Source organism: Gopherus flavomarginatus, chromosome 23 (genome assembly GCF_025201925.1).
Source record: "Gopherus flavomarginatus isolate rGopFla2 chromosome 23, rGopFla2.mat.asm, whole genome shotgun sequence".
Taxonomy (NCBI): domain Eukaryota; kingdom Metazoa; phylum Chordata; order Testudines; family Testudinidae; genus Gopherus; species Gopherus flavomarginatus.
Genome location: NC_066639.1, coordinates 3,284,274 through 3,304,241, shown reverse-complemented (window position 1 = coordinate 3,304,241; position 19,968 = coordinate 3,284,274). Strand labels below are relative to the sequence as shown.

The 19,968-nt window shown below is 47.9% G+C and overlaps 2 protein-coding genes across 41 annotated transcripts in view; one reads left to right on the top strand and one right to left on the bottom strand.

Moving 5' to 3' along the window:
* Positions 1–19,968, bottom strand: part of LOC127039391 (zinc finger protein 501-like) — a 298,864-nt gene that overhangs the window by 18,958 nt on the left and 259,938 nt on the right. The gene's annotated exons all lie outside the window — the stretch shown is intronic.
* LOC127039339 (zinc finger protein 135-like) overlaps positions 1–19,968 on the top strand; it is a 1,030,205-nt gene that overhangs the window by 764,944 nt on the left and 245,293 nt on the right. For 3 of the 29 annotated variants that reach the window (XM_050932779.1, XM_050932782.1, XM_050932783.1), the window contains exons 2-3: positions 13,787–13,869; positions 15,462–15,588. In XM_050932779.1, coding sequence (XP_050788736.1) covers positions 13,846–13,869; positions 15,462–15,588 — 151 coding nt within the window. In that variant the 5' untranslated portion in view covers positions 13,787–13,845. The other 26 variants (XM_050932787.1, XM_050932786.1, XM_050932802.1 and 23 more) reach the window with 22 other exon arrangements.

Genomic DNA, 19,968 nt, shown 5'->3' with positions numbered 1-19,968 from the left:
CTGGGGGGAGCTGGGAGTTTGGGGTGCGCTGGGGGTCAGGGCTGGGGGGAGCTGGGAGTTTGGGGTGCGCTGGGAGGGTCAGGGCTGGGGGGGAGCTGGGAGTTTGGGGTGCGCTGGGGGGTCAGGGCTGGGGGGGAGCTGGGAGTTTGGGGTGCGCTGGGGGGATTAGGGCTGGGGGGGAGCTGGGAGTTTGGGGTGCGCTGGGGGGGTCAGGGCTGGGGATTGGCGGCTGTTTAGAGGTCACAAGCCCTCCCAGCGCTGCCGCTGTATTAAACCGCTCCCCGGGAAAAGGCGGGGGGGGCCGGTCTCTCAGCGAGGGAAAAGGAGGAGGGGCGGGGAGACGGTCTGCCTGGCCCCGGGGCAGGCTGGGAGATGTAGTTCCTGACTCTCCCTGGACCGGAAGTGACGCTGGGTGGGCGAGAACAAGCCGAGGTGCAAATGCGCGCGTGCCGCTCCGGCTCTGCCTGGCTCGCGCGGGGCCGTTGGAGCCTCTCCCGGGGCCGTAGAAGGGTTTGTGCCGTGGGGGCTCTGGGCATGCGCAGATCGGGGAGGGGGAGAGTCCCGCATTAACCCCCCGGGGGGCCCGGCGGGGGCTGGGAAAGGGGCGGGGGGGAAATGTCCGTGCAGCCCGGACATGGGGGGGGGGAGAGAAGAGCAGGTGACCCCCGAGGAGCGGGGAGAGAAAGGGGGGGGCTGAGATCCCCTCGGATTTACCGCTGCCCCCCCGTGGGGACCCCCCTCCTCTCCCGCCCTGCCCCCTTTCTCCCTAGAGAGCAACGAGCAGCACCCAGGGTGACCCCCCCTCCCCCAAACCCCTGAGAAGTTCCCTGTTCCCCTCCCCCATTGTGCCCCATTTTCTCTGCCCTTCGCCAATGGCCAGTTCAGATCTCAGGTTTGGGGTGTTTCCCCCATTTTCACCTGCAGGGATTTGTCCTTGTGTGGGTGGGAAATGGTTCCCCCGAGTGATTTCTGAGCTGGGCAGAGGCTGGGGGGGCCTGAGACAGGGACACCTCTGGGTTGGGGGGGCCCCCTCTCTGCTGGCAACAGGGCGTGGGAGGGGAGGGAGGAGCAAGTGTCCCCCATTGAGATGGCCAAGCCCCAAATTTTCTAGTCCAGCTACTCCTCTCCCTCCCACCCATCACTAGCTAGTCACATTCCTAGACCCCATTGCCAGCTCCTCCCTACAGCCAGCGACCTTCTGACTCCAGCCCCGCTCCTTTCCCCTGTGAAAAGACATCACCCAGGGCTCCCTCCTGGCCCTGTGAGTGTGAGGCAAGAAGAAGCCGTCCCATCCTGTTGTTGATTCAATATCCCTGTATAATCCCCTCCAATTTCCCCTCTTTTCTCTTGAACTGTTGAATGGTGACATAAAATCTCCACACATATTGATGCTTGTCCCTTATATTGGCAAATATTTAGTTTGTGCCTCATTTTCTCCTCAGTTCTGAAATACTGATATTGAATTCTCGAAAATCTTCCCACTTTTCTCTCCAGGTGTGTTACTGAGATCAGGGCTCTTATCATACTGAGCGTGGCCCTGTTCTGCCAGGTGCTGAATAGACCCCGAGATCTGGGCCTTGTTCTGCCAGGCGCTGTGCAGACCCCAGCTGAGATCTGGACCCTGTTCTGCCAGGCACTGAAGAGACCCCAGGTGAGATCAGACCCCACTGTTGTGCCAGGTAAAACTGAGACCTGCACCGAGATCACAGCCCCCCTTGTGCCAGGCAGCGCACGACTGTGACCCAAACTGCTGCCTCCATTGTTCTGGGCACTTCAGAGACCTCGACTGAGATCTATATCCCCGTTGGGCCTGGTATGGCACTGACCCTAACGAAGATCACACCCCAGCACTGTACTGTGCACTGCACAGACCCTGACAGAGATCCTGTCCCCACATTTTGCCAGTTCCTGCAGGGGCTCTAAACAAAATCAGGGATCCTGTAATGCTGGGAGTTGCAGAGTCCCCAACTGAGATCAGGCTTCCTGTTGTGCAGGGCTCTGCACAGACACTGACCAAGATCAGGGTCCCCATTCTGACAGGTGCAGAAAAGACACCAAGGGTATCTCTACACTGCCATTAAAACCCCCAGCTGGCCCATGCCAGCTGACTCAGATTCACGGTGCTCAGGCAAAGGGGCTGTTTAATTGCAGTATAGATGTGCTGTCTCGGGCTAGAGCCAGGCTGTAGGACCCTGCTATGTGGGAGGGTGCCAGACCTTGGGCTGCAGCCCAAGCCAGAACATCAACACCACAATTAAACAGCCCCACAGCCTGAGCCATGTGAGCCCAAGTCAGTGGGCACAGGCCAGCCGCCGGTGTCTGACTGCAGTGTAGACATGCCCACAATGATAGACCTTGCCACAAAAAGCTCAAAGGCTAGGTAGGCCAATTGTGAGAGGCGACTCTCAATTTTACAGATGAGGAAACTGAAGATCAGAGCGCTAAAGTAATTTGCTCAAGTTTGCATGGAGAATATGGGGCAAAAGTGGGAACTGAACCCAGATTGTTTCAGGTCTTCCCTCTGCCCTTATCCACAAGCCCAGCATGTGTGTGTACAGTGTTGTTCTGGTCTGTGTTTGCCTTGCATTGGCTTCCAAGGGAGACTGTGGAATTTTCTTCACTGGAGATTTTTAAGACCAGGTTAGAGATCCACCAGTCTGGGAATATCTAGGGATACTTGGTTCTGCCTCATCACGGGAGGCTGGAGTAGGCGACCTCTCAAGATCCCTTCCAGGTCTACACTGAAATAATTCTCTCTTGTGCTGTGTCCTGTTCTATGCTGAGCTATTTTGCATGGTGCCTTTTGGAACTATGATGCACCACATTATGTTGCATAGTTTTATGATGCGTTGTTTTGCCTTAGCTTCTTTGGTGTCTGTGTTATCTTGGTTTGAGTTGTTGTTTTGCATTGTGTACTTTTTTCCTAAGATGTGTTAGTTTGCATTGTGTTGCTTTCTTCTCCTTAGTATTGTGTCATTTTATGCTATGCAGTGTAGTTTTTTGTTTTGTTGTTGTTTTTTTGATCGGCCTGACATCATGTTGTTGTGTGGTTTTTCTCTGTATGTTTTATACGTATATATCGCATAGCATCCTTTAAATGTAGGGCTAGATAGGACCTCAAGATGTCATCAAGTCCAGCTCTCTCTGCTGAGGCAGGACCAAGTATATATTGATTATCTCTGGCAGAGGTTTGTCCTACCAGTTCTTAAAAACTTCCAGGGAAAGAGACTCCACAGCCCCCCTTGTAAGACTATTCCAGAGCTGAACTAGCTCAGCTCTGGTGACACGCACACAGATTTTAGTTGTGAGGAGCTCTGGAGAGAGGGGAGACCCCAGTGAGTGGATAGCTGGGTAAAAAGACTAAAGTTGGGAGGAGAATCATTGATGTGTGCAAGGTCTGTGACAGAGCTAGAACTAGATCCCAGTTCTAGTGCCACCGTACTGCTGTTTTGGGCACTGAAGGTCTCTGCCACACTGGTGTTTTAGGCACTGGTGCAAACTCTTAGTACAGACAGACTTTACACTAGTGCACTCTGACACCGGTGCACCATGTCCCTGTTTGAAGGTTTGAAGTGGTGGAGTGGGAGGGACAGTGACCTCATAGAGGCCTGGGGCTGGCTGACCAGTGCAGCTGGTAAAAGAGGGGCAGCAGTGAGTGCTGGAGGTATGAGCCAGGAACACAGCCCCACAGGACTGGACACTGACTTCTCCTGACCTATGACACACACACCCAGCTGTGTGCAGGGACTGCAGCTGAGCTGCCCTGCCAAGACAGCCTGTGCATCCATGGACAAACCACCTCTTCCTGCAGCCTAATACAATGGGGTGTGGGGACCTTTCCAGGCTGTGAGTGATGTGGCTCTGGTGTTAACGGGGTATGTTCCTGGCTCTGTCTCTGACTTGCTTGGTGACCTTGGGGAAGTCACAGCCCCCCTCTGTTTTCCTCCTACCCATTGTCTCCTTGGATTGTGATCTCTTTGGGGCAAGGACTGTCCCTCTCTGTGCAGTGCCCAGCAAAATGGGGGTGCTGATCTCAGTCAGACTCTCTGCCATGTGCTGCACGATGGGGCCCTGATCTCCATCGGTGTCTGTGCAACACAAAGCACAGTTTATAGACACAACGACTTTAAGGGCAGAAGGTAGAGGTGTATTTCAGATGAGGTCTCATCGGTGCTTTGTATAACAGTACTAACCCTTTCATGTATCTGCTGGAAATACCTCACCTGATGTATCCTAGGACGGCATTAACCTATTTCATGACTGCATCACGTTGGCAGCTCATAATTATCCTGGAGGTCTTTCTCCTCCTCTGTCACTTCAATTGATAAATCCCCAGCTTATTGCAAAATTATGCAATTAGAATTTGTGCACTGTTCATTTTCATCCCATTTCTATTATTCCAGCTTTCAAGGACATGCAGATTTTCTTGTATGATTTTCCTGTCCTCCTCCATATTGGCAATCCCTCCCGGCTTTGTGTCCCACTCCCACTTCTTGTGCCAAGATCACTAATAAAAGTGTTGAGTATGATTGGTCCCAAGACTGATCTGAGGAACTCCACTAGTAACTCTGTCCAGCCTGACAACTCACGGTTCAGTATGACCTCCTTGTAGACTCCCCTTTAACCAATTCTTTATTGACCTTTCGATTCTCATATTAATCTCCATCTTCTCCAATATAACAAATAGTTTCCCATGTGGAACTGTGTCAAAAACCTTACTGACATCCAGATCAGGTTTCTCTGGCAGGATCTACCTTTTGTAACACCATGTTTTATTTATTTATTGTGCTGAAGGCTGGGAAGAAGTGTTAGCAATAGGCTGAGAATGGCCATGTGGAGGTAGGGGAGGGGATGGCAGACAGTGGGGAGGTGTGGGGGTGTGACATTGGAGGTGTATCTGGGATTGTGTTATGTACGAGTCCATGTCTCTGCTCCCTGTGGCCATGGTGCCTTCCGTACCAAAGCAGCACGTCAGCAGAGCAGACGCACACACCATAGCTCTGGCTGGAACACGCAGCGTTCACTGCCAGATGGGCTGGGCGATTTTTCAGGGACCCAGCTTGATATGCCTGGCTGGAGTGGGTTCTGTTGGACGGGCGTCTGGGGCTCTGATAGTTTGCGATGTTCCTTTTTGCATAGTCGGTTCTTTCCATTTATTGTTTCCCCACACTTATGCCCAACGCTGCTCTCTTCTTATCTTGCTTCAGTTATTTCACTTCCAGTTTTTAAATGGGATCTATTAATTGCAAAGCTGAATGAAAGATAAAACAAACAGAACTATTTGAATGTTGGCCCATAGCTGGTAGAACTGTACCTAGTGAAGGTCGGCTGTAATGACCGGGTTCCCTCTAGCATTTTCTGGTGGGTTGGATAAAGCAATGTCAAAGAGCCAAATGCGCGTTTTAGGGCGAAAGGGCTCGTCAGGTGTTTGCTCTCTAAGGAACATGTCACCGGCCAGGGCTTGCAGTCTTTCAGGAGAGGTGCGCTGGGTTGTATTTAGGAATCTCAGAATAAAAGGTGAAGACGACTGGTTTACAGTATCCAATGAAATCTTGCAAACAATTATGCAAATGGACCCTACTGCTGTTAAAACAACATAGTATTAATACTGATTCAAAACTGACATTAAAATTAGGAAAGAAATGAACTGATACCTACTTACTATTTCTTAAGGCCTAAAATTTTGACACTCCCTCACACCATCTTTTTTTAAAAGCGCTGCACAGCATACAGTCAAGTTAATGAATGAAAGCACACCCATTATTGACCGCTTTGTGTTGCATAAGCTTCTGATTAAACACCTAATTAAAACTGTACCACTGTAAGTGGAAATGCATCAACCCAGCTTAGCTCCAAGGTGTTTAGATGGGAATGAAAAGTTTCTAAATTAAATACATGGCAGAATGGTTAATGAAGAAAATACACTGAAATGCCTCTACCCAGTCCTGTTGATTCTCCCAAACCCCCCATGAGTTCTGGCCTTTTGGTCAACTCAGCTCCCAGTCCAATGTCAGCTGTGCCCTCTCCCATCCTAACCAATTTCTACTGCAATTGTTCACCCTCCTCATCCAGGCAGGGGGTTGACGCTGCAGCCTCTAAGGTACCTGCATTAATCACTGTCTCTCGAACTGGGGCTATTTAGATTTCAGGGAACGATTTCTCAGGATTACTGACTCTGGGGGGTGGGAGAGAGGAGAGACTGAGAGGGCGTTTGCTCTTAGGGCCACGTTCAACTCTGGTAGCCTCCATGTTACCTCATCCTCCACCCTTCCCCATGTGTCTCTGCTCATGTCAGTGTGTCACCTGGTCATAATGTCACTGGCTTCAGCAGAGCTCCTAGACAGGAGCTACATTGTGAGGGGGTTACGGCACTGAGAGTGAAATACATCACAGGGAGGGTGAAATTATCCTGAAATGAAACATTCCAGTCTAGGAAGTGAAAGAATTCAAGTACTTCATTACTTAAAATTATGTTTGAAATGATTAGATTTTTATGAATAAATTGCAGTAAATGTTAATTTCTCTGTGCACACACAGATGAAAACATATTTATATAGGTAATATACAGAAATGCTTCTGGAGAAAGTCGAGTTTGATTTAAGGATATTTACACTGTATATTTTGAGTGTGACATTGACACTTTCTCTTTGAACAGTTATATGGTTTGACTTTTGGAATCTCAACAGTTACTGTTATTAAACAATTGTTGTCTGACGACCCCCATAACTTCCCACATCTCTGAACATTGAAATTGTAAACATTAAAAAAAGGACTTAAACATAAATATTGCTATTTATTGAAATTAAAAGAAATAAATAGAATGAATTTTGTCAAACCCACTTAACAGCAATTGCAATATGCTAGGGGATGGAAATTCAGAACTAAGGCAACAACCTTAATTCTGCCGTGTAGTGACACCAGGCAATCGCCATAGGGCTACGAATTAGGCATTTTAGTGTATATAGTTCCAGATTACAAATTGGTATGATCTAAAGACACATGAGATCTTTTCCTCAGGATATCACCATCACTGGGTTGTTTCTCTTATTGATAATTCCCAGAAGTGAACAGATAAATAACATTTTATCAGTTATGAAGTGGCCATTTCAGATTTCCGAGGAGTGTCTGTAATTTTGCACTAGGAGCCAGGTCCCTGAAGAGACTGAACCTTGGTTTCATTTTAACTTCTCCATGCTCAGCAGCTTCTGGAATTTGGTTCAAAGTATTTACATGTTTCCCTGCCTTGTTGTTAAAAGTGCTGCTTTAGAAAGTGGGAAGGGCAGGAACTGACTGCAGGATCAGTAGCTGAGTCCCTTAGATACTTATAGCTCATCGGAAGGAGGACGGGGATTGGTGGGTGTCTGGGGATTTAATAATAAACACACAAATATCATTGTTCTTAGTGAATTTTCATCTTCTAATTCTCAAACTCACTAATTATCCCTGGCTGCCCCCAGCAGTCTGAGGAGAGAGCTGACTGGCCAGTGTGGAACTGAAGGCACAAGGATCTTTCCGTGGCTGACTCAAAGTCACCCAGAGTGAAATTCACTTCACTGGATAAGGCCCTAGTTGCTGAGCTCTGCAGAGGGGTGGGGAGGTGAATTCCATCCCCCATTCTTGAGCATGGACCCCCCTCCAATTCTCACCCTGATCTCAGACACTACCCCAATCTTCCCCTGCAGTGATGGACCCACTTTATGCTGTCAGAGCCATGTGCCATGGGAGCTAGAGAAGATAGAGGCCCAGCTCCAGAACTGCTCCCCCTGTCCACAGTCCCCAAGCTGTGCTAGAGTTGCCCTGACTTTCCGATCTGCAGATGGGACCAGCTGTACCCAGCCCGTGCACCCGCCACACACAAACTGTCACAACAAACATGCCAGGATTGGGAAAGACCATCTGGGGCTGGCTGCAGTCTCTCTTTGCTGCTGTGAGGGGAATGGGGTGGTCCCTCATATAGGATACAAACATGCCCAAGGGCAGAAGGGAAATGTTGTTTCTTCCAGGGGTTTGAAATGTTTGGTTTAGAGTCCTGAGCTCTGTCTTCCTGTTTGTCTCCTTCTGCCACTTTCAGATCTCTTGGAGAGACAAGGTGGGTGAGGTAATTTTTTTAGAACCAATTAAAAATACCTCTTTGCTATCCTGGGACCAACATGGGTACAACAACTTTCCCCTTTGTACCCCCTCCCCATCTCACCTCCCCCTCAGCGGAGACTGTCCCATGTGCTAGGAAAATAACGATTCAGTCCTGTAACTGGATTGGGTCTTAATCTTTTGTCGTCTTTAACTTTGCATAATAGTCTCTCTGGTGTTGATAAACATTTCCTGCCAGGCAGGATGTAATGCATTCGGTTGCCAGTCAGCACTTCACCTAGGTAAAATCTCTCTCCTGTCTGGTGATTTACAGAGCCACAGAGGCTCACAATGCAGTTAGTCAGATATTAACCCAGGCAGCAACTCACAAGCATTCAATAAAGTGTAAACGCATTCTTATAATCCTAGTCCCTAATACTAACAGAGGTGAGTCAGACTGATTCCAGCTATGTGTTTCTCCCTGTTCAATGAAGACATGGGGGCTTTTGCAAGAGCTAACACCTCATCTGCCAGTGTCACAGGCAGGATGGGCAGGGATGGTGTCTCTAGCCTCTGTTTGCCAGAAGCTGGGAATGGGTGACGAGGTGGATCATTTGATGATTATCTGTTCTGTTCATTCTCTCTCAAGCACCTGGCATTGGCCACTGAGCCAGATGGACCATTAGTCTGATGCAGTGGGCAGCTCTGACGTTCTTAAATTCACAGTCTCTGTCAAGAGTATCTACTCATTTGGACTCACTGGGGTGCCACAGAAAGAAACAAGATGTTCTGAGGCAAGAAGGCCCAGTCTCAGAGCCCCAGGGGTCACGCTTCCCAAAAGCTAAAACTAGGCCCAGCCCTTGAAAGGGGCACTGCCAGGAGAGACTGTATAAAGGCTGGAGCATCAAACAGCTTTGTAAACCTGAGAGAGCTGCCTTGGGAACAGTGACAGGGGGAATTCCCCAGAGTGACTCCTTTGATTCTGCTCTTCTCTGGCCTTTGGTTCATAGAATTATAGAACTGGAAGGGACCTCGAGAGGTCATCTAGGCCAGTCCCCTGCACTCAAGGCAGGACTCAATATTATCTAGACAATCCCTGACAGGTGTTTGTCCAGCTGCTCTTAAATATCCCCAATGATGGAGATTCCACAACCTCCCTAGACAAATTATTCCAGTGCTTAACCACTCTGACAGTTAGGAAGTTTTTTTCCTAATCTCTATCCTAAACTGCCCTTGCTGTAATTTAAGTCCATTGCTTCTTGTCCTATCCTCAGCGATTAAGAAGAACAATTTTTCTCCAGCATCCTTGTAACAGCCTTTTATGTACTTGAAAACTGTGATCATGTCCCCTCTGAGTCTTCTCCAGTGAGTGACAAGATTGTGGCGATCAACAGATGGCTCAGGCAGTGGTGTTATAAGGAGGGCTTTGGGATGTACGGTCATTGGGAAGCGTTTATGGATAGACAACTGTTCGCTCAGGATGGACTTCATCTAAGCAAGGAGGGAAATAGAATTCTAGGATGGAGGCTCGCCGACCTTATCAAGAGAGCTTTAAACTAGGAAGTTGGGGGAGATGGTTGGGAGATGTTCAGGAGACCTCCACGCCGGAATATAACCTGGAGAGGGAAGTAAACAAAGTGAGAGGGGATACCCTTGCGGACCAAGGAATTGATCTAAGGCGGAATAGTGGACTAGAAATCAGAGTAACGGGTGATGCTGTTGGTAGAAGGTCTGTGCACGACGGGGGAAAGAATGTCACTGACGCCAAACACCGAAAATTAAAATGTCTGTACACTAATGCAAGGAGCCTTGGTAACAAGATGGAGGAACTGGAGCTACTGGTGCAGGAAGTGAAACCGGATATTATAGGGATCACTGAAACCTGGTGGAATAGTACTCATGACTGGAGCACGGGTACTGAAGGCTATGTGCTGTTTAGAAAAGACAGGAAGAAAGGCAAAGGTGGTGGAGTAGCCTTGTACATCAATGATGAGATTAACTGTAGTGAAATAAGAAGTGATGGAATGGGTAAGACAGAGTCTGTCTGGGCAAAAATCACACTGGGTAAAAAAGCAACTAGAGCTTCCCCTGAGATAGTGCTTGGGGTGTGCTATAGACTGCCGGGATCTGATTTGGATATGGATAGAGACCTCTTTAATGAAGTGAACACAAAGGGGAAATGTGTGATTATGGGGGACTTCAACTTCCCGGATATAGACTGGAGGACGAGTGCTTGCAAGAATAATAGGGGCCAGGTTTTTCTGGATGTGATAGCGGATGGATTTCTTCATCAAGTAGTTGAAGTACCTACGAGAGGGGATGCCATTTTAGATTTGGTGTTGGTGAGCAGTGAGGACCTCGTAGAAGAAATGGTGGTAGGGGACAACCTTGGTTCGAGTGATCATGAGCTGATTCAGTTCAAACTAGATGGAAGGATAAACAAATGTAGATCTCGGATAAGGGTTTTTGGCTTCTCGAGGGCTAATTTTAAAGAGTTAAGGAAATTAGTTAGGGAAGTAGATTGGACGGAGGAACTTGAGGATTTAAATGTGGAGGAGGCCTGGAATTACTTTAAGTCGCAGCTGCGGAGACTGTCGGAAGCCTGCATCCCAAGAAAGGAGAAAAAAACATGGGCAGGAGTTGTAGGCCAAACTGGATGAGCAAGCAACTCAAAGAGGGGATTAGAAAAAAGCAGAAAGCTTACAGGGAGTGGAAGAAAGGCAGGATCAGTAAGGGAAGCTACCTTGCTGAGGTCAGAACATGTAGGGATAAAGTGAGGAAGGCTAAAAGCCGCATTGAACTGGACCTTGCAAAGGGAATCAAAACCAATAGTAAAAGGTTCTACAGCCACATAAATAAGAAGAAAACAAAGAAAGAAGAAGTGGGGCCGCTATACACTGAGGATGGAATGGAGGTTAAGGATAACCTAGGCATGGCCCAACATCTAAACAAGTACTTTGCCTCAGTTTTTAGTAAGACTAGTGAGGAGTCTAGCGATGATGGAGGGATGATAAACGGGAATGTGAATATTACTGCAACCGAGGTAAAGACCGTACTTGAACAGCTTAATGGGACGAAATCGGAGGGCCCGGACAATCTCCGTCCGAGGATATTAAAGGAACTGGTGCGTGAAATTGCGAGCCCGTTAGCGAGAATTTTTAAGCAATCGATAAACTCGGGGGTTGTGCCGTATGACTGGAGGATTGCTAATGTAGTCCCTATTTTTAAGAAAGGGAATAAAAGTGATCCAGGTAATTATAGGCCTGTTAGCTTGATGTCTGTAGTATGTAAGGTCTTGGAAAAAATTTTAAGGGAGAAAGTAGTTAAGGACATAGAGGTCAATGGTAATTGGGACAAATTGCAACATGGATTTACTAAAGGTAGATCGTGTCAAACCAATCTGATCTCCTTCTTTGAGAAGGTGACGGATTACTTAGATAAAGGAAATGCAGTAGATGTAATTTACCTAGATTTCAGTAAGGCGTTTGACACGGTTCCGCATGGGGAACTGTTAGTCAAATTGGAAAAGATGGGGATGAATATGAAAGTTGTAAGGTGGATAAGGAACTGGTTAAAGGGGAGACTCCAGCGGGTCGTATTGAAAGGTGAACAGTCAGGCTGGAAGGAGGTCACTAGTGGAGTCCCTCAAGGATCGGTTTTGGGACCGATCTTATTTAACCTTTTTATTATTGACCTTGGCACAAAGAGCGGGAATGTGCTAATAAAGTTTGCGGATGATACAAAGCTGGGGGTTATTGCTAACACAGAGAAGGAGAGGGATACTATTCAGGAAGATCTGAACCACCTTGTAAACTGAAGTAATAGAAATAGGATGAAATACAATAGTGAAAAGTACAAGGTCATGCACTTAGGGATTAATAATAAGAATTTTAGATATACGTTGGGAGCGCATCAGTTGGAAACGACAGAGGAGGAGAAGGACCTTGGGGTATTGGTTGATAGCAGGATGACTATGAGTCGCCAATGTGATACGGCTGTTAAAAAAGCAAATGCGATTTTGGGATGCATCAGACGAGGTATTTCCAGCAAGGATAAGGAGGTGTTAGTACCATTATATAAGGCGTTGGTGAGACCCCATCTGGAATACTGTGTGCAGTTCTGGTGTCCCATATTCAAGAAGGATGAATTCAAACTGGAACAGGTTCAGAGACGGGCTACTAGGATGATCCGAGGAATGGAAAAACTGCCTTATGAAAGGAGACTTAAAGAGCTTGGCCTGTTTAGCCTGGCCAAAAGAAGGCTGCGGGGGGATATGCTTGCTCTATATAAATATATCAGGGGGGTTAACCTTAGGGAGGGAGAGGATTTAATTAAGTTTTGTAATAATGTAGGCACGAGGACGAATGGGTATAAACTGGATATTAGGAAGTTTAGACTTGAAATTAGATGAAGGTTTCTAACCATTAGGGGAGTGAAGTTCTGGAACAGCCTTCCGAGGGAAGTAGTAGGGGCAAAAGACTTTTCTGGCTTTAAGACAGAGCTTGATAAGTATATGGAGGGGATGTTATGATAGGATCGTTAATTTGGGCAATTGATCTTGGATTACCACCAAGATGGGACTGCTCAATGCTCTGCAGGGAAATGTTGGATGGGATGGGAACTGAGTTACTACAGAGAATTCCTTCTTGGGTGCTGGCTGGTGAGTCTTGCCCCACATGCTCAGGGATTAGCTGATCGCCATATTTGGGGTCGGGAAGGAATTTTCCTCCAGGGTGGATTGGCAGGGGCCCTGGAGGTTTTTTGCCTTCCCCTGCAGCATGGGGCACGGGTCGTTTGCTGGTGGATTCTCTGCAGTTTGAGGTCTTAAAACCAATTTTGAGGATTTCAATAACTCGGTCCTGGGTAAGGGGTTGTTATAAAAGTGAATGGGTGGGGTTCTGTGGCCTGCCTTGTGCAGGAGGTCAGACTAGATGATCATATTGGTCCCTTCTGACCTATGAGTCTATGACTCATCAAACCCAGTTTTTTCAATCTTCCCTCATTGGCCATGTTTTCTAGACCTTTATTCATTTTTATTGCTCTTCTCTGGACTCTCTCCATTTTGTCCACATCTTTCCTGAAATGTGGTCCCCAGAACTGGACACACTACTCCAGTTGAGACCTAATCACTGCGGAGTAGAGCGGCAGAATTACTTCTCGTGTCTTGTTTTCAATACTCCTGCTTAATACATCCCAAAATGATACTTACTGTTGCAAAAAAAAGTGTAACTCTGTTGACTCATATTCTGCTTCTAATCCACTATTACCCCCAGATCCGTTTCCACAGCACTCCTTCCTTGGCAGTTAGTTATTTCCCATTTTGTATGATTGTTCCTTCCTAAGCGCTGTACTTTGCATTTGTCGTTATTGAATTTCATCCTATTTACTTCAGACCATTTCTCCAGTTTGTCCAGATGACTTTGAATTTCAGTTCTATCCTCCAAAGTCCTTGCAACCCCTCCCAGCTTGGTATCACCTGCAAACTTGATAAGTGTAACAGAGAGACTCTGCTGCTGGGTGGGTTTCACCATGTGTCAGAGGGTTACACCCTGGTAGGAGGGGACTAGGCCTGTACTGGAATAAGGTCACTCTGTGCTTCCCAGTGTGGCAGAACCTAGAATGTCCATTAGCAGGGGAAATCCTGGGGGGAATCGACATGTGGAAAGGACAGAAACCCTGTGTGAATGCTCTCACATTGCCCTTCTCACCCTGGCAGGCTACAGAATAACGTCCACGTTTTGCTCCAGATCATCCCATCCTCCCAGGGGGAAGGCAATGGCTGCAATGGAGCTGGCTCATGTAAGGGATTCTCAGGGAGCTGGTGGTGGGTTCTGCTTGGAGGGAGAGAAGCGTTAAATGTATAGGAGGGTGGGAGTCAGTGATGAGCTGCCAAAATATTAACAACAGGTTCCTTTCTCCTCACTTCACGAGGGGCTCATTCCCCCCCTGGGGGTCGTGCCCCATCCAACCCCCCCTGTTCCTTGACACGCCCCCCCAGGGACCCCTGATCCATCCCCCCCTTCCCTGTCCCTGACTGCCCCCTGCCACCCCATCAAACCTCTCCTCTCATTCTTGATGCCCCCTCGGAACCTCTGCCCCATCCAACCATCCCTTCTCTCTCTCCCTGACTGCCCCCCACCACCTCATCAAATCCCTGCTCCTTCCTGACAGCTCGCTGGGACCCTTGCCCCCATTTCAATTCCCTTGTTCCCTGCCCTCTGATTGCCCTGACCCCTATCCACCCCCCACAACCCACCAAACACCCCCTCCCTGCTCCCTGCCCCCTGACCACACTGCCTGGGGCCAGGACTGGGACCGCTCTGCCGGGACCGCGACTGGCGCCGCAGGACCCAACTCCCTGAGCCGGGCTGGAGCCGCTCGCCCGGGACCGGTGCTGCGGGGCCTGAGCTGGGCTGGGTCGGAGCCGCTTGGCCGGGACCAGCCCCGAGCCAGGGGTGCTTAGATGGGACCCGGCTGGGATGCTCGGCCAGGGCAAGGGGGAGCCACTCAGGTGGAGCAGGACTGAGCCACGCGCGCCGCTCCCTCCCCCCCCCTTCGGCCCAGGTTACCTGCCTGCTGCTTGTTTCAGGCTTCCCGAGAACATTTGATTCGCAGGAAGCAGGGGATGGGGAGGAGAAGGAGGATGGAGCTTTCAGAGGAGAGGGGGAGGTGGGCTGAGGGCTGGGTGGACAACTACCCGAGCCTTTGTTAAATTTAAAAGCTTTTTTGGAACCAGTTGTCCTGGAACACCCTGTTCTAAAAAGGCTTGTAAATTTCACAACCTGTTCATGCGAACCGGCTGAAGCTCACCACTGGTGGGATCTGCTAGAGGTGGTGGGAGGTAGGAAATATCTTTAGTGGAGAAAAAGAGGGGACAGGATGTGACAAAACTGCTGAGACTTGTGTACTTTAGCCTGTGATGGGTTGTCACCCCGGGGTGCAGTCTGGGGGGCTTCTGAGAACTGCTGTGCCCTCTAACCCTCGATCAATGGTTGATCATTGATTTCTGATAGCTTCCCTTGGCAACTTTCTACAATTCTGAACTTCGAACTTCTATCCTTTACTATTGACTTTCCCTTTCTTCCATATATTTAATTTGGAGAGTGTTGGGATTCCTACCAGGGAGCTACCAGCAGGCTCCAGAGACAGCCCCATCTCCTATATTAAGCTCTGGCTAGTAGGTATGTGATAAATGTGATGACCCTGCTTCCGTCTGTCAGCTGGGAGACACAAAGGTTCTCTCTTCCTCCTGGCTGCTCTAGGCAAGGTGAGGTGGGACTCTGTTAACATGTGCCTCCTGGAGCTTCCATTTACCTGGTGCTGCTGTTCCATGAATAGTGGGGTTGTAAGTGGGGCAGCAGGTCCTGAGTGTTGGACTCTTGTTCTTTCAGGATCCGGTGACTTTCGAGGAGGTGGCTGTGTATTTCACTAGGGAGGAATGGGCTCTTCTGGACCCTGTTCAGAGAGCCCTCTACAGGGATGTCATGCAGGAGAACTATGAGACAGTGACCTCGCTGGGTAAGGAGTCCTGTCCCCTGGGTTATTATAAGCTGTGGGCTCTCTAAAGAACCTGAGCAGTAATAACTTTATACCTTTATTCATCACTCAAGTTTTGACAAGTTTCTTTGTCCCCCTTTTTTTCCTTATCTCCCATACACTAGCAGGCAGCAGGGAGGAAGGAGGTAATAAGGGATGAGGAGGGAACACAAGAAGCTCCCAAGGCGCCGGGAGGTGGTGCTGGCTGCGAGTAATGGGAAAAAGGAGACGGGAGTGTGGAGGAAGGGCACCCAGGAAGTGGGCTGGGTGGGTCAGTGGGAGGGAGGAAAGATTTGGGGATCTAGAGCTGTGGGGGATCCCAGACTTTAACCCTGAATCCCTACCCAAACCTCAGGTAAATCCTAGACTTCAGCATAACCACTCTCGCAAAGCCTCAAGTTAATATAAGGCCCTGAACTGTAGCAAGCTTAGGCTACGTTTACTAAATCGTATCACTAAATCGACCACGGCTAGATCGATCTCAGAGCGTCAATCCCGGCTGTAGTGTCAACCTGCCCTTAATAACCCATTTCTTTATGCTCACCTCTTTGCCTCCACACATGTTCCAAAATAATAAGTAATACTCTGATCATGGCATCTTACCTCTAGCAAGTATAAAACTGCCCACAAGACGTGAGACTAGCTCGTAGATCGTAAAATCAGGGCAGGGTCAAGAAGAGTGAGGGTTTGGAGAGAGTCTTGTCCCCCTCTCCCCATCTACAGCAGCCACAAGCTGTCTTCCCTCCAGGCTCCTTGGATCTTTGAACCTGTCCCTCCTGAGGTTACGTAGCCAAGTTCTTGTTTCTTACATTCTCCTTTTCCAGAAGAATTAGAGGCTGTTGCTCCTGAATGTTAGCGTTTAATTCCCCAGCCTTCTCCTCCCACTGGGGGAGTTTAATTCTCCCTCCCATTTCACCTGAGTCACTAGATTTCCTAATTCCCCAAAATGTGCTTTTGCAATGTCACAGTTCAGGGGTAGCTAAGCCTTGGACTTGCCTCCATGGTCTCCTCAAGGAATGGCCCCTCAGGTATCAGGCCTCTAGCCAGCCCCTCTCTATGGATAGCGACCCACATGCGTCTCCTTTTTGACCAGTGTGTGAGGATTGCAGCTTGTCCTCCACTGTGTTTGCTGGACTAATGTCCATTTCCTGTGCTTTGCTTTCTCTCCAGGGGCTGTGAGCAGTGTGTGTGAGATAGAGGTGGGACTTTTGGTGATACTTGTATGATGCCAATACACACCTCAGTTTCCTGCTGGGATTGGTATTGCTATGATTATAAAGAGCAGGAGACGTGAGGTGTTTTGTCACGTAGCTGTCATGGGGTGATATGAATGGGTCATTTAGGACTCACTGGGAGTAACCTACATCAATCTAATACCCAACAGAGACAAGAGAATGACTGTCACCCGGGGCTGCCCAGAGGATTAAGGTTGCCTGGGGTCTTCGGTGGCGTGTCCCACTTATCTGCTCTGACACCGCAGAGCATTTTCCTCATGTCCCCCTTACCAGCTGGAAGGAGGTTACTAGTGGAGTTCCTCAAGGATCGGTTTTTGGACCAATCTTATTTAACCTTTTTATTACTGACCTTGGCACAAAAAATGGGAATGTGCTAATAAAGTTTGCGGATGACGCGAAGCTGGGGGGTATTGCTAACACGGAGAAGGACCAGGATATCATACAGGAAGATCTGGACGACCTTGTAAACTGGAGTAATAGTAATAGGATGAAATTTAATAGTGAAAAGTGCAAGGTCATGCACTTAGAGATTAATAATAAGAAGCTTAGATATACATTGGGGACGCATCAGGTGGAAGCAACAGAGGAGGAGAAGGACCTTGGAGTATTGGTAGATCACAGGATGACTATGAGCCGCCAATATGATATGGCTGTTAAAAGAGCTAATGCGGTTCTAGGATGCATCAGGCGAGGTATTTCCAGCAAAGGTAAGGAGGTGTTAGTACCATTATATAAGGCACTGATGAGACCCCACCTGGAGTACTGTGTGCAGTTCTACTCTCCCATGTTTAAAAAGGATGAATTCAAATTGGAACAGGTTCAGAGACGGGCTACTAGGATGATCCGAGGAATGGAAAACCTGTCATATGAAAGGAGACTCAAAGAGCTTGGCTTGTTTAGTCTAGCCAAAAAAAGTCTGAGAGGGAATATGCTTGCTCTTTATAAATATATCAGAGGGATTAATATTAGGGAGGGGGAGAAATTATTAAGCTTAGTACCAATGTAGACACAAGAACAAATTGGTATAAACTGGACACTAGGAAGTTTAGACTTGAAATTAGATGAAGGTTTCTAACCATTAGAGGAGTGAAGTTCTGGAACAGCCTTCCAAGGGGATTAGTGGGGACAAAAGACATATCGGGCTTTAAGATTAAGCTTGATAAGTTTATGGAAGGGATAGTATGATGGGATAGCCTAATTTTGGCAATCGATCTTTGATTATCAGCAGATAAGTATGCCCAGTGGTCGATGATGGGATGTTGGATGGGATGGGATCTGAGTTACTGCAGAGAATTTTTTCCTGCGTGCTGGCTGGTGAGTCTTGCCCACATGCTCAGGGTTTAGCTGATTGCCATATTTGGGGTCGGGAAGGAATTTTCCTCCAGGGCAGAGTGGTAGAGGCCCTGGAGGTTTTTCGCCTTCCTCTGCAGCGTGGGACATGGGTCACTTGCTAGTGGATTCTCTGCAGCTTGAGATCTTCAAAGCACAATTTGAAGACTTCAATAACTCCGACATAGGTTAGGGGTTTGTTATAGAAGTGGATGGAGAGTGTTCTGTGGCCTGCTTTGTGCAGGGGTCGGACTAGATGATCACATTGGTCCCTTCTGACCCTAGAATCTATGAGTCTATGAGCTCTGATGCCGCAGAGCATTTGCCCTGTTTCCCTGTTCCTGTTCCCCCTCCTGTTTGACTCAGTTTGTATAGTAATATTCTCAGCTGTACCTTTGCTTAACAAATCATTGTACTGAAATTTAATTAACCAGTCCTAACACATTGAAACATAATTCTCTAACCAACTGTATCCCACTACCTAATTAACTTACACCTAGCAAAATTAATTATACAGCAGACAAAAACAATTAGAGAATCAGACTGATTAACATTGTAAAGCGTTGGCCATAAAGATAAAAAAATACAAAAATGAGAGTTTCACAACCACAAGCATTGAGTAGTGATTTCTTGCCAAACCAGTCAGCTATCAAACTAAGTTTTCTTTAACCATCTTAAGATCTGTTTCTTTATCTGGTAGTGCTGGACACTATCAGGACAGGATCATCTTCCTCACAGCCCAATAGCACCTTATTTGTGTGACTCGTTTGGTATGTGAGGATGTGACCCTTTGCTTCCCAACTTATGGCTGCCCCTGCTGCTTAGCCAAAGGTCTTCGCCTAAGGACAAGGCCTCAGACTGTCACGGTAAGAGAAGGCCCTTACAAATACAGACAGTGATTTTGATTCTTTGTTTTCATACTCCTGTAAGTATCTCAGTGATAAAAATACCCCTAAGTTCTTAAACTATAGGCTTTGCAGGCAGGCCTGAATATCTCTATTCTAACAGTGGGTTCTGTCCTTTATCCCATTCTGTGCCTGTCTTGTGTATTTAGATTGTAAATTCTTCAGGGCATGGGCCATCTACTATTCTGTGTTTGTACTTGTCCTAACACAATGGGGACCCACTGTTAGTTGCTCCTTAGCACTAATGTAATGAATATGATTTATAATCATAATAACTCTCCTGCCTCTTTGAGCCAAGGAAGCTGGCCTTGCAATGTTACTGCTTAACAATCAGCTGGGAGTTAAAACCATGGACTATTCTTTGTGACAAGTATCCCACAAATTCTACTGACCTCCCTGGTTTTCTTTGCCTGCAGTAGGGTTTCCAGTTTCGAAACCTGATGTGATCTCCCAGGTGGAACGAGGGGAAGAGCCGTGGGTTCCAGACCTCCAGGGCTGTGAGAAAGAAGTGCTTCCAAGAGCTACCTGCACAGGTGAGGACTTGGTTAAACCAACTGAACAACTGTGTGGGAATGCAGGAAACATTTGGGATGCCCTACAAAGTCCCTGTGAGCTCTCCAAGTTCAAGATTGTTCCCTGCAGATGCGGAATCATAATGGCAGATGTGACTCATGGCTTCCCTCCTATTCTGACTGACAACTGGCAGCAGGTAGCTCCGCGATCTCACTTTCCTCTGAGTGTTCTCGTGAGATGCAGACCAAAACTGATCCCTTCCTCTCTCCTCTGGGGAAGGTTTTGGGGAAAATCAGCTCCTGATAGGTTTGATCTCTCCCACACACATTTTGGATTGTTCATCCCTTTTTCCATTCCTCTCTCTGAGATTTTCTTTCTTT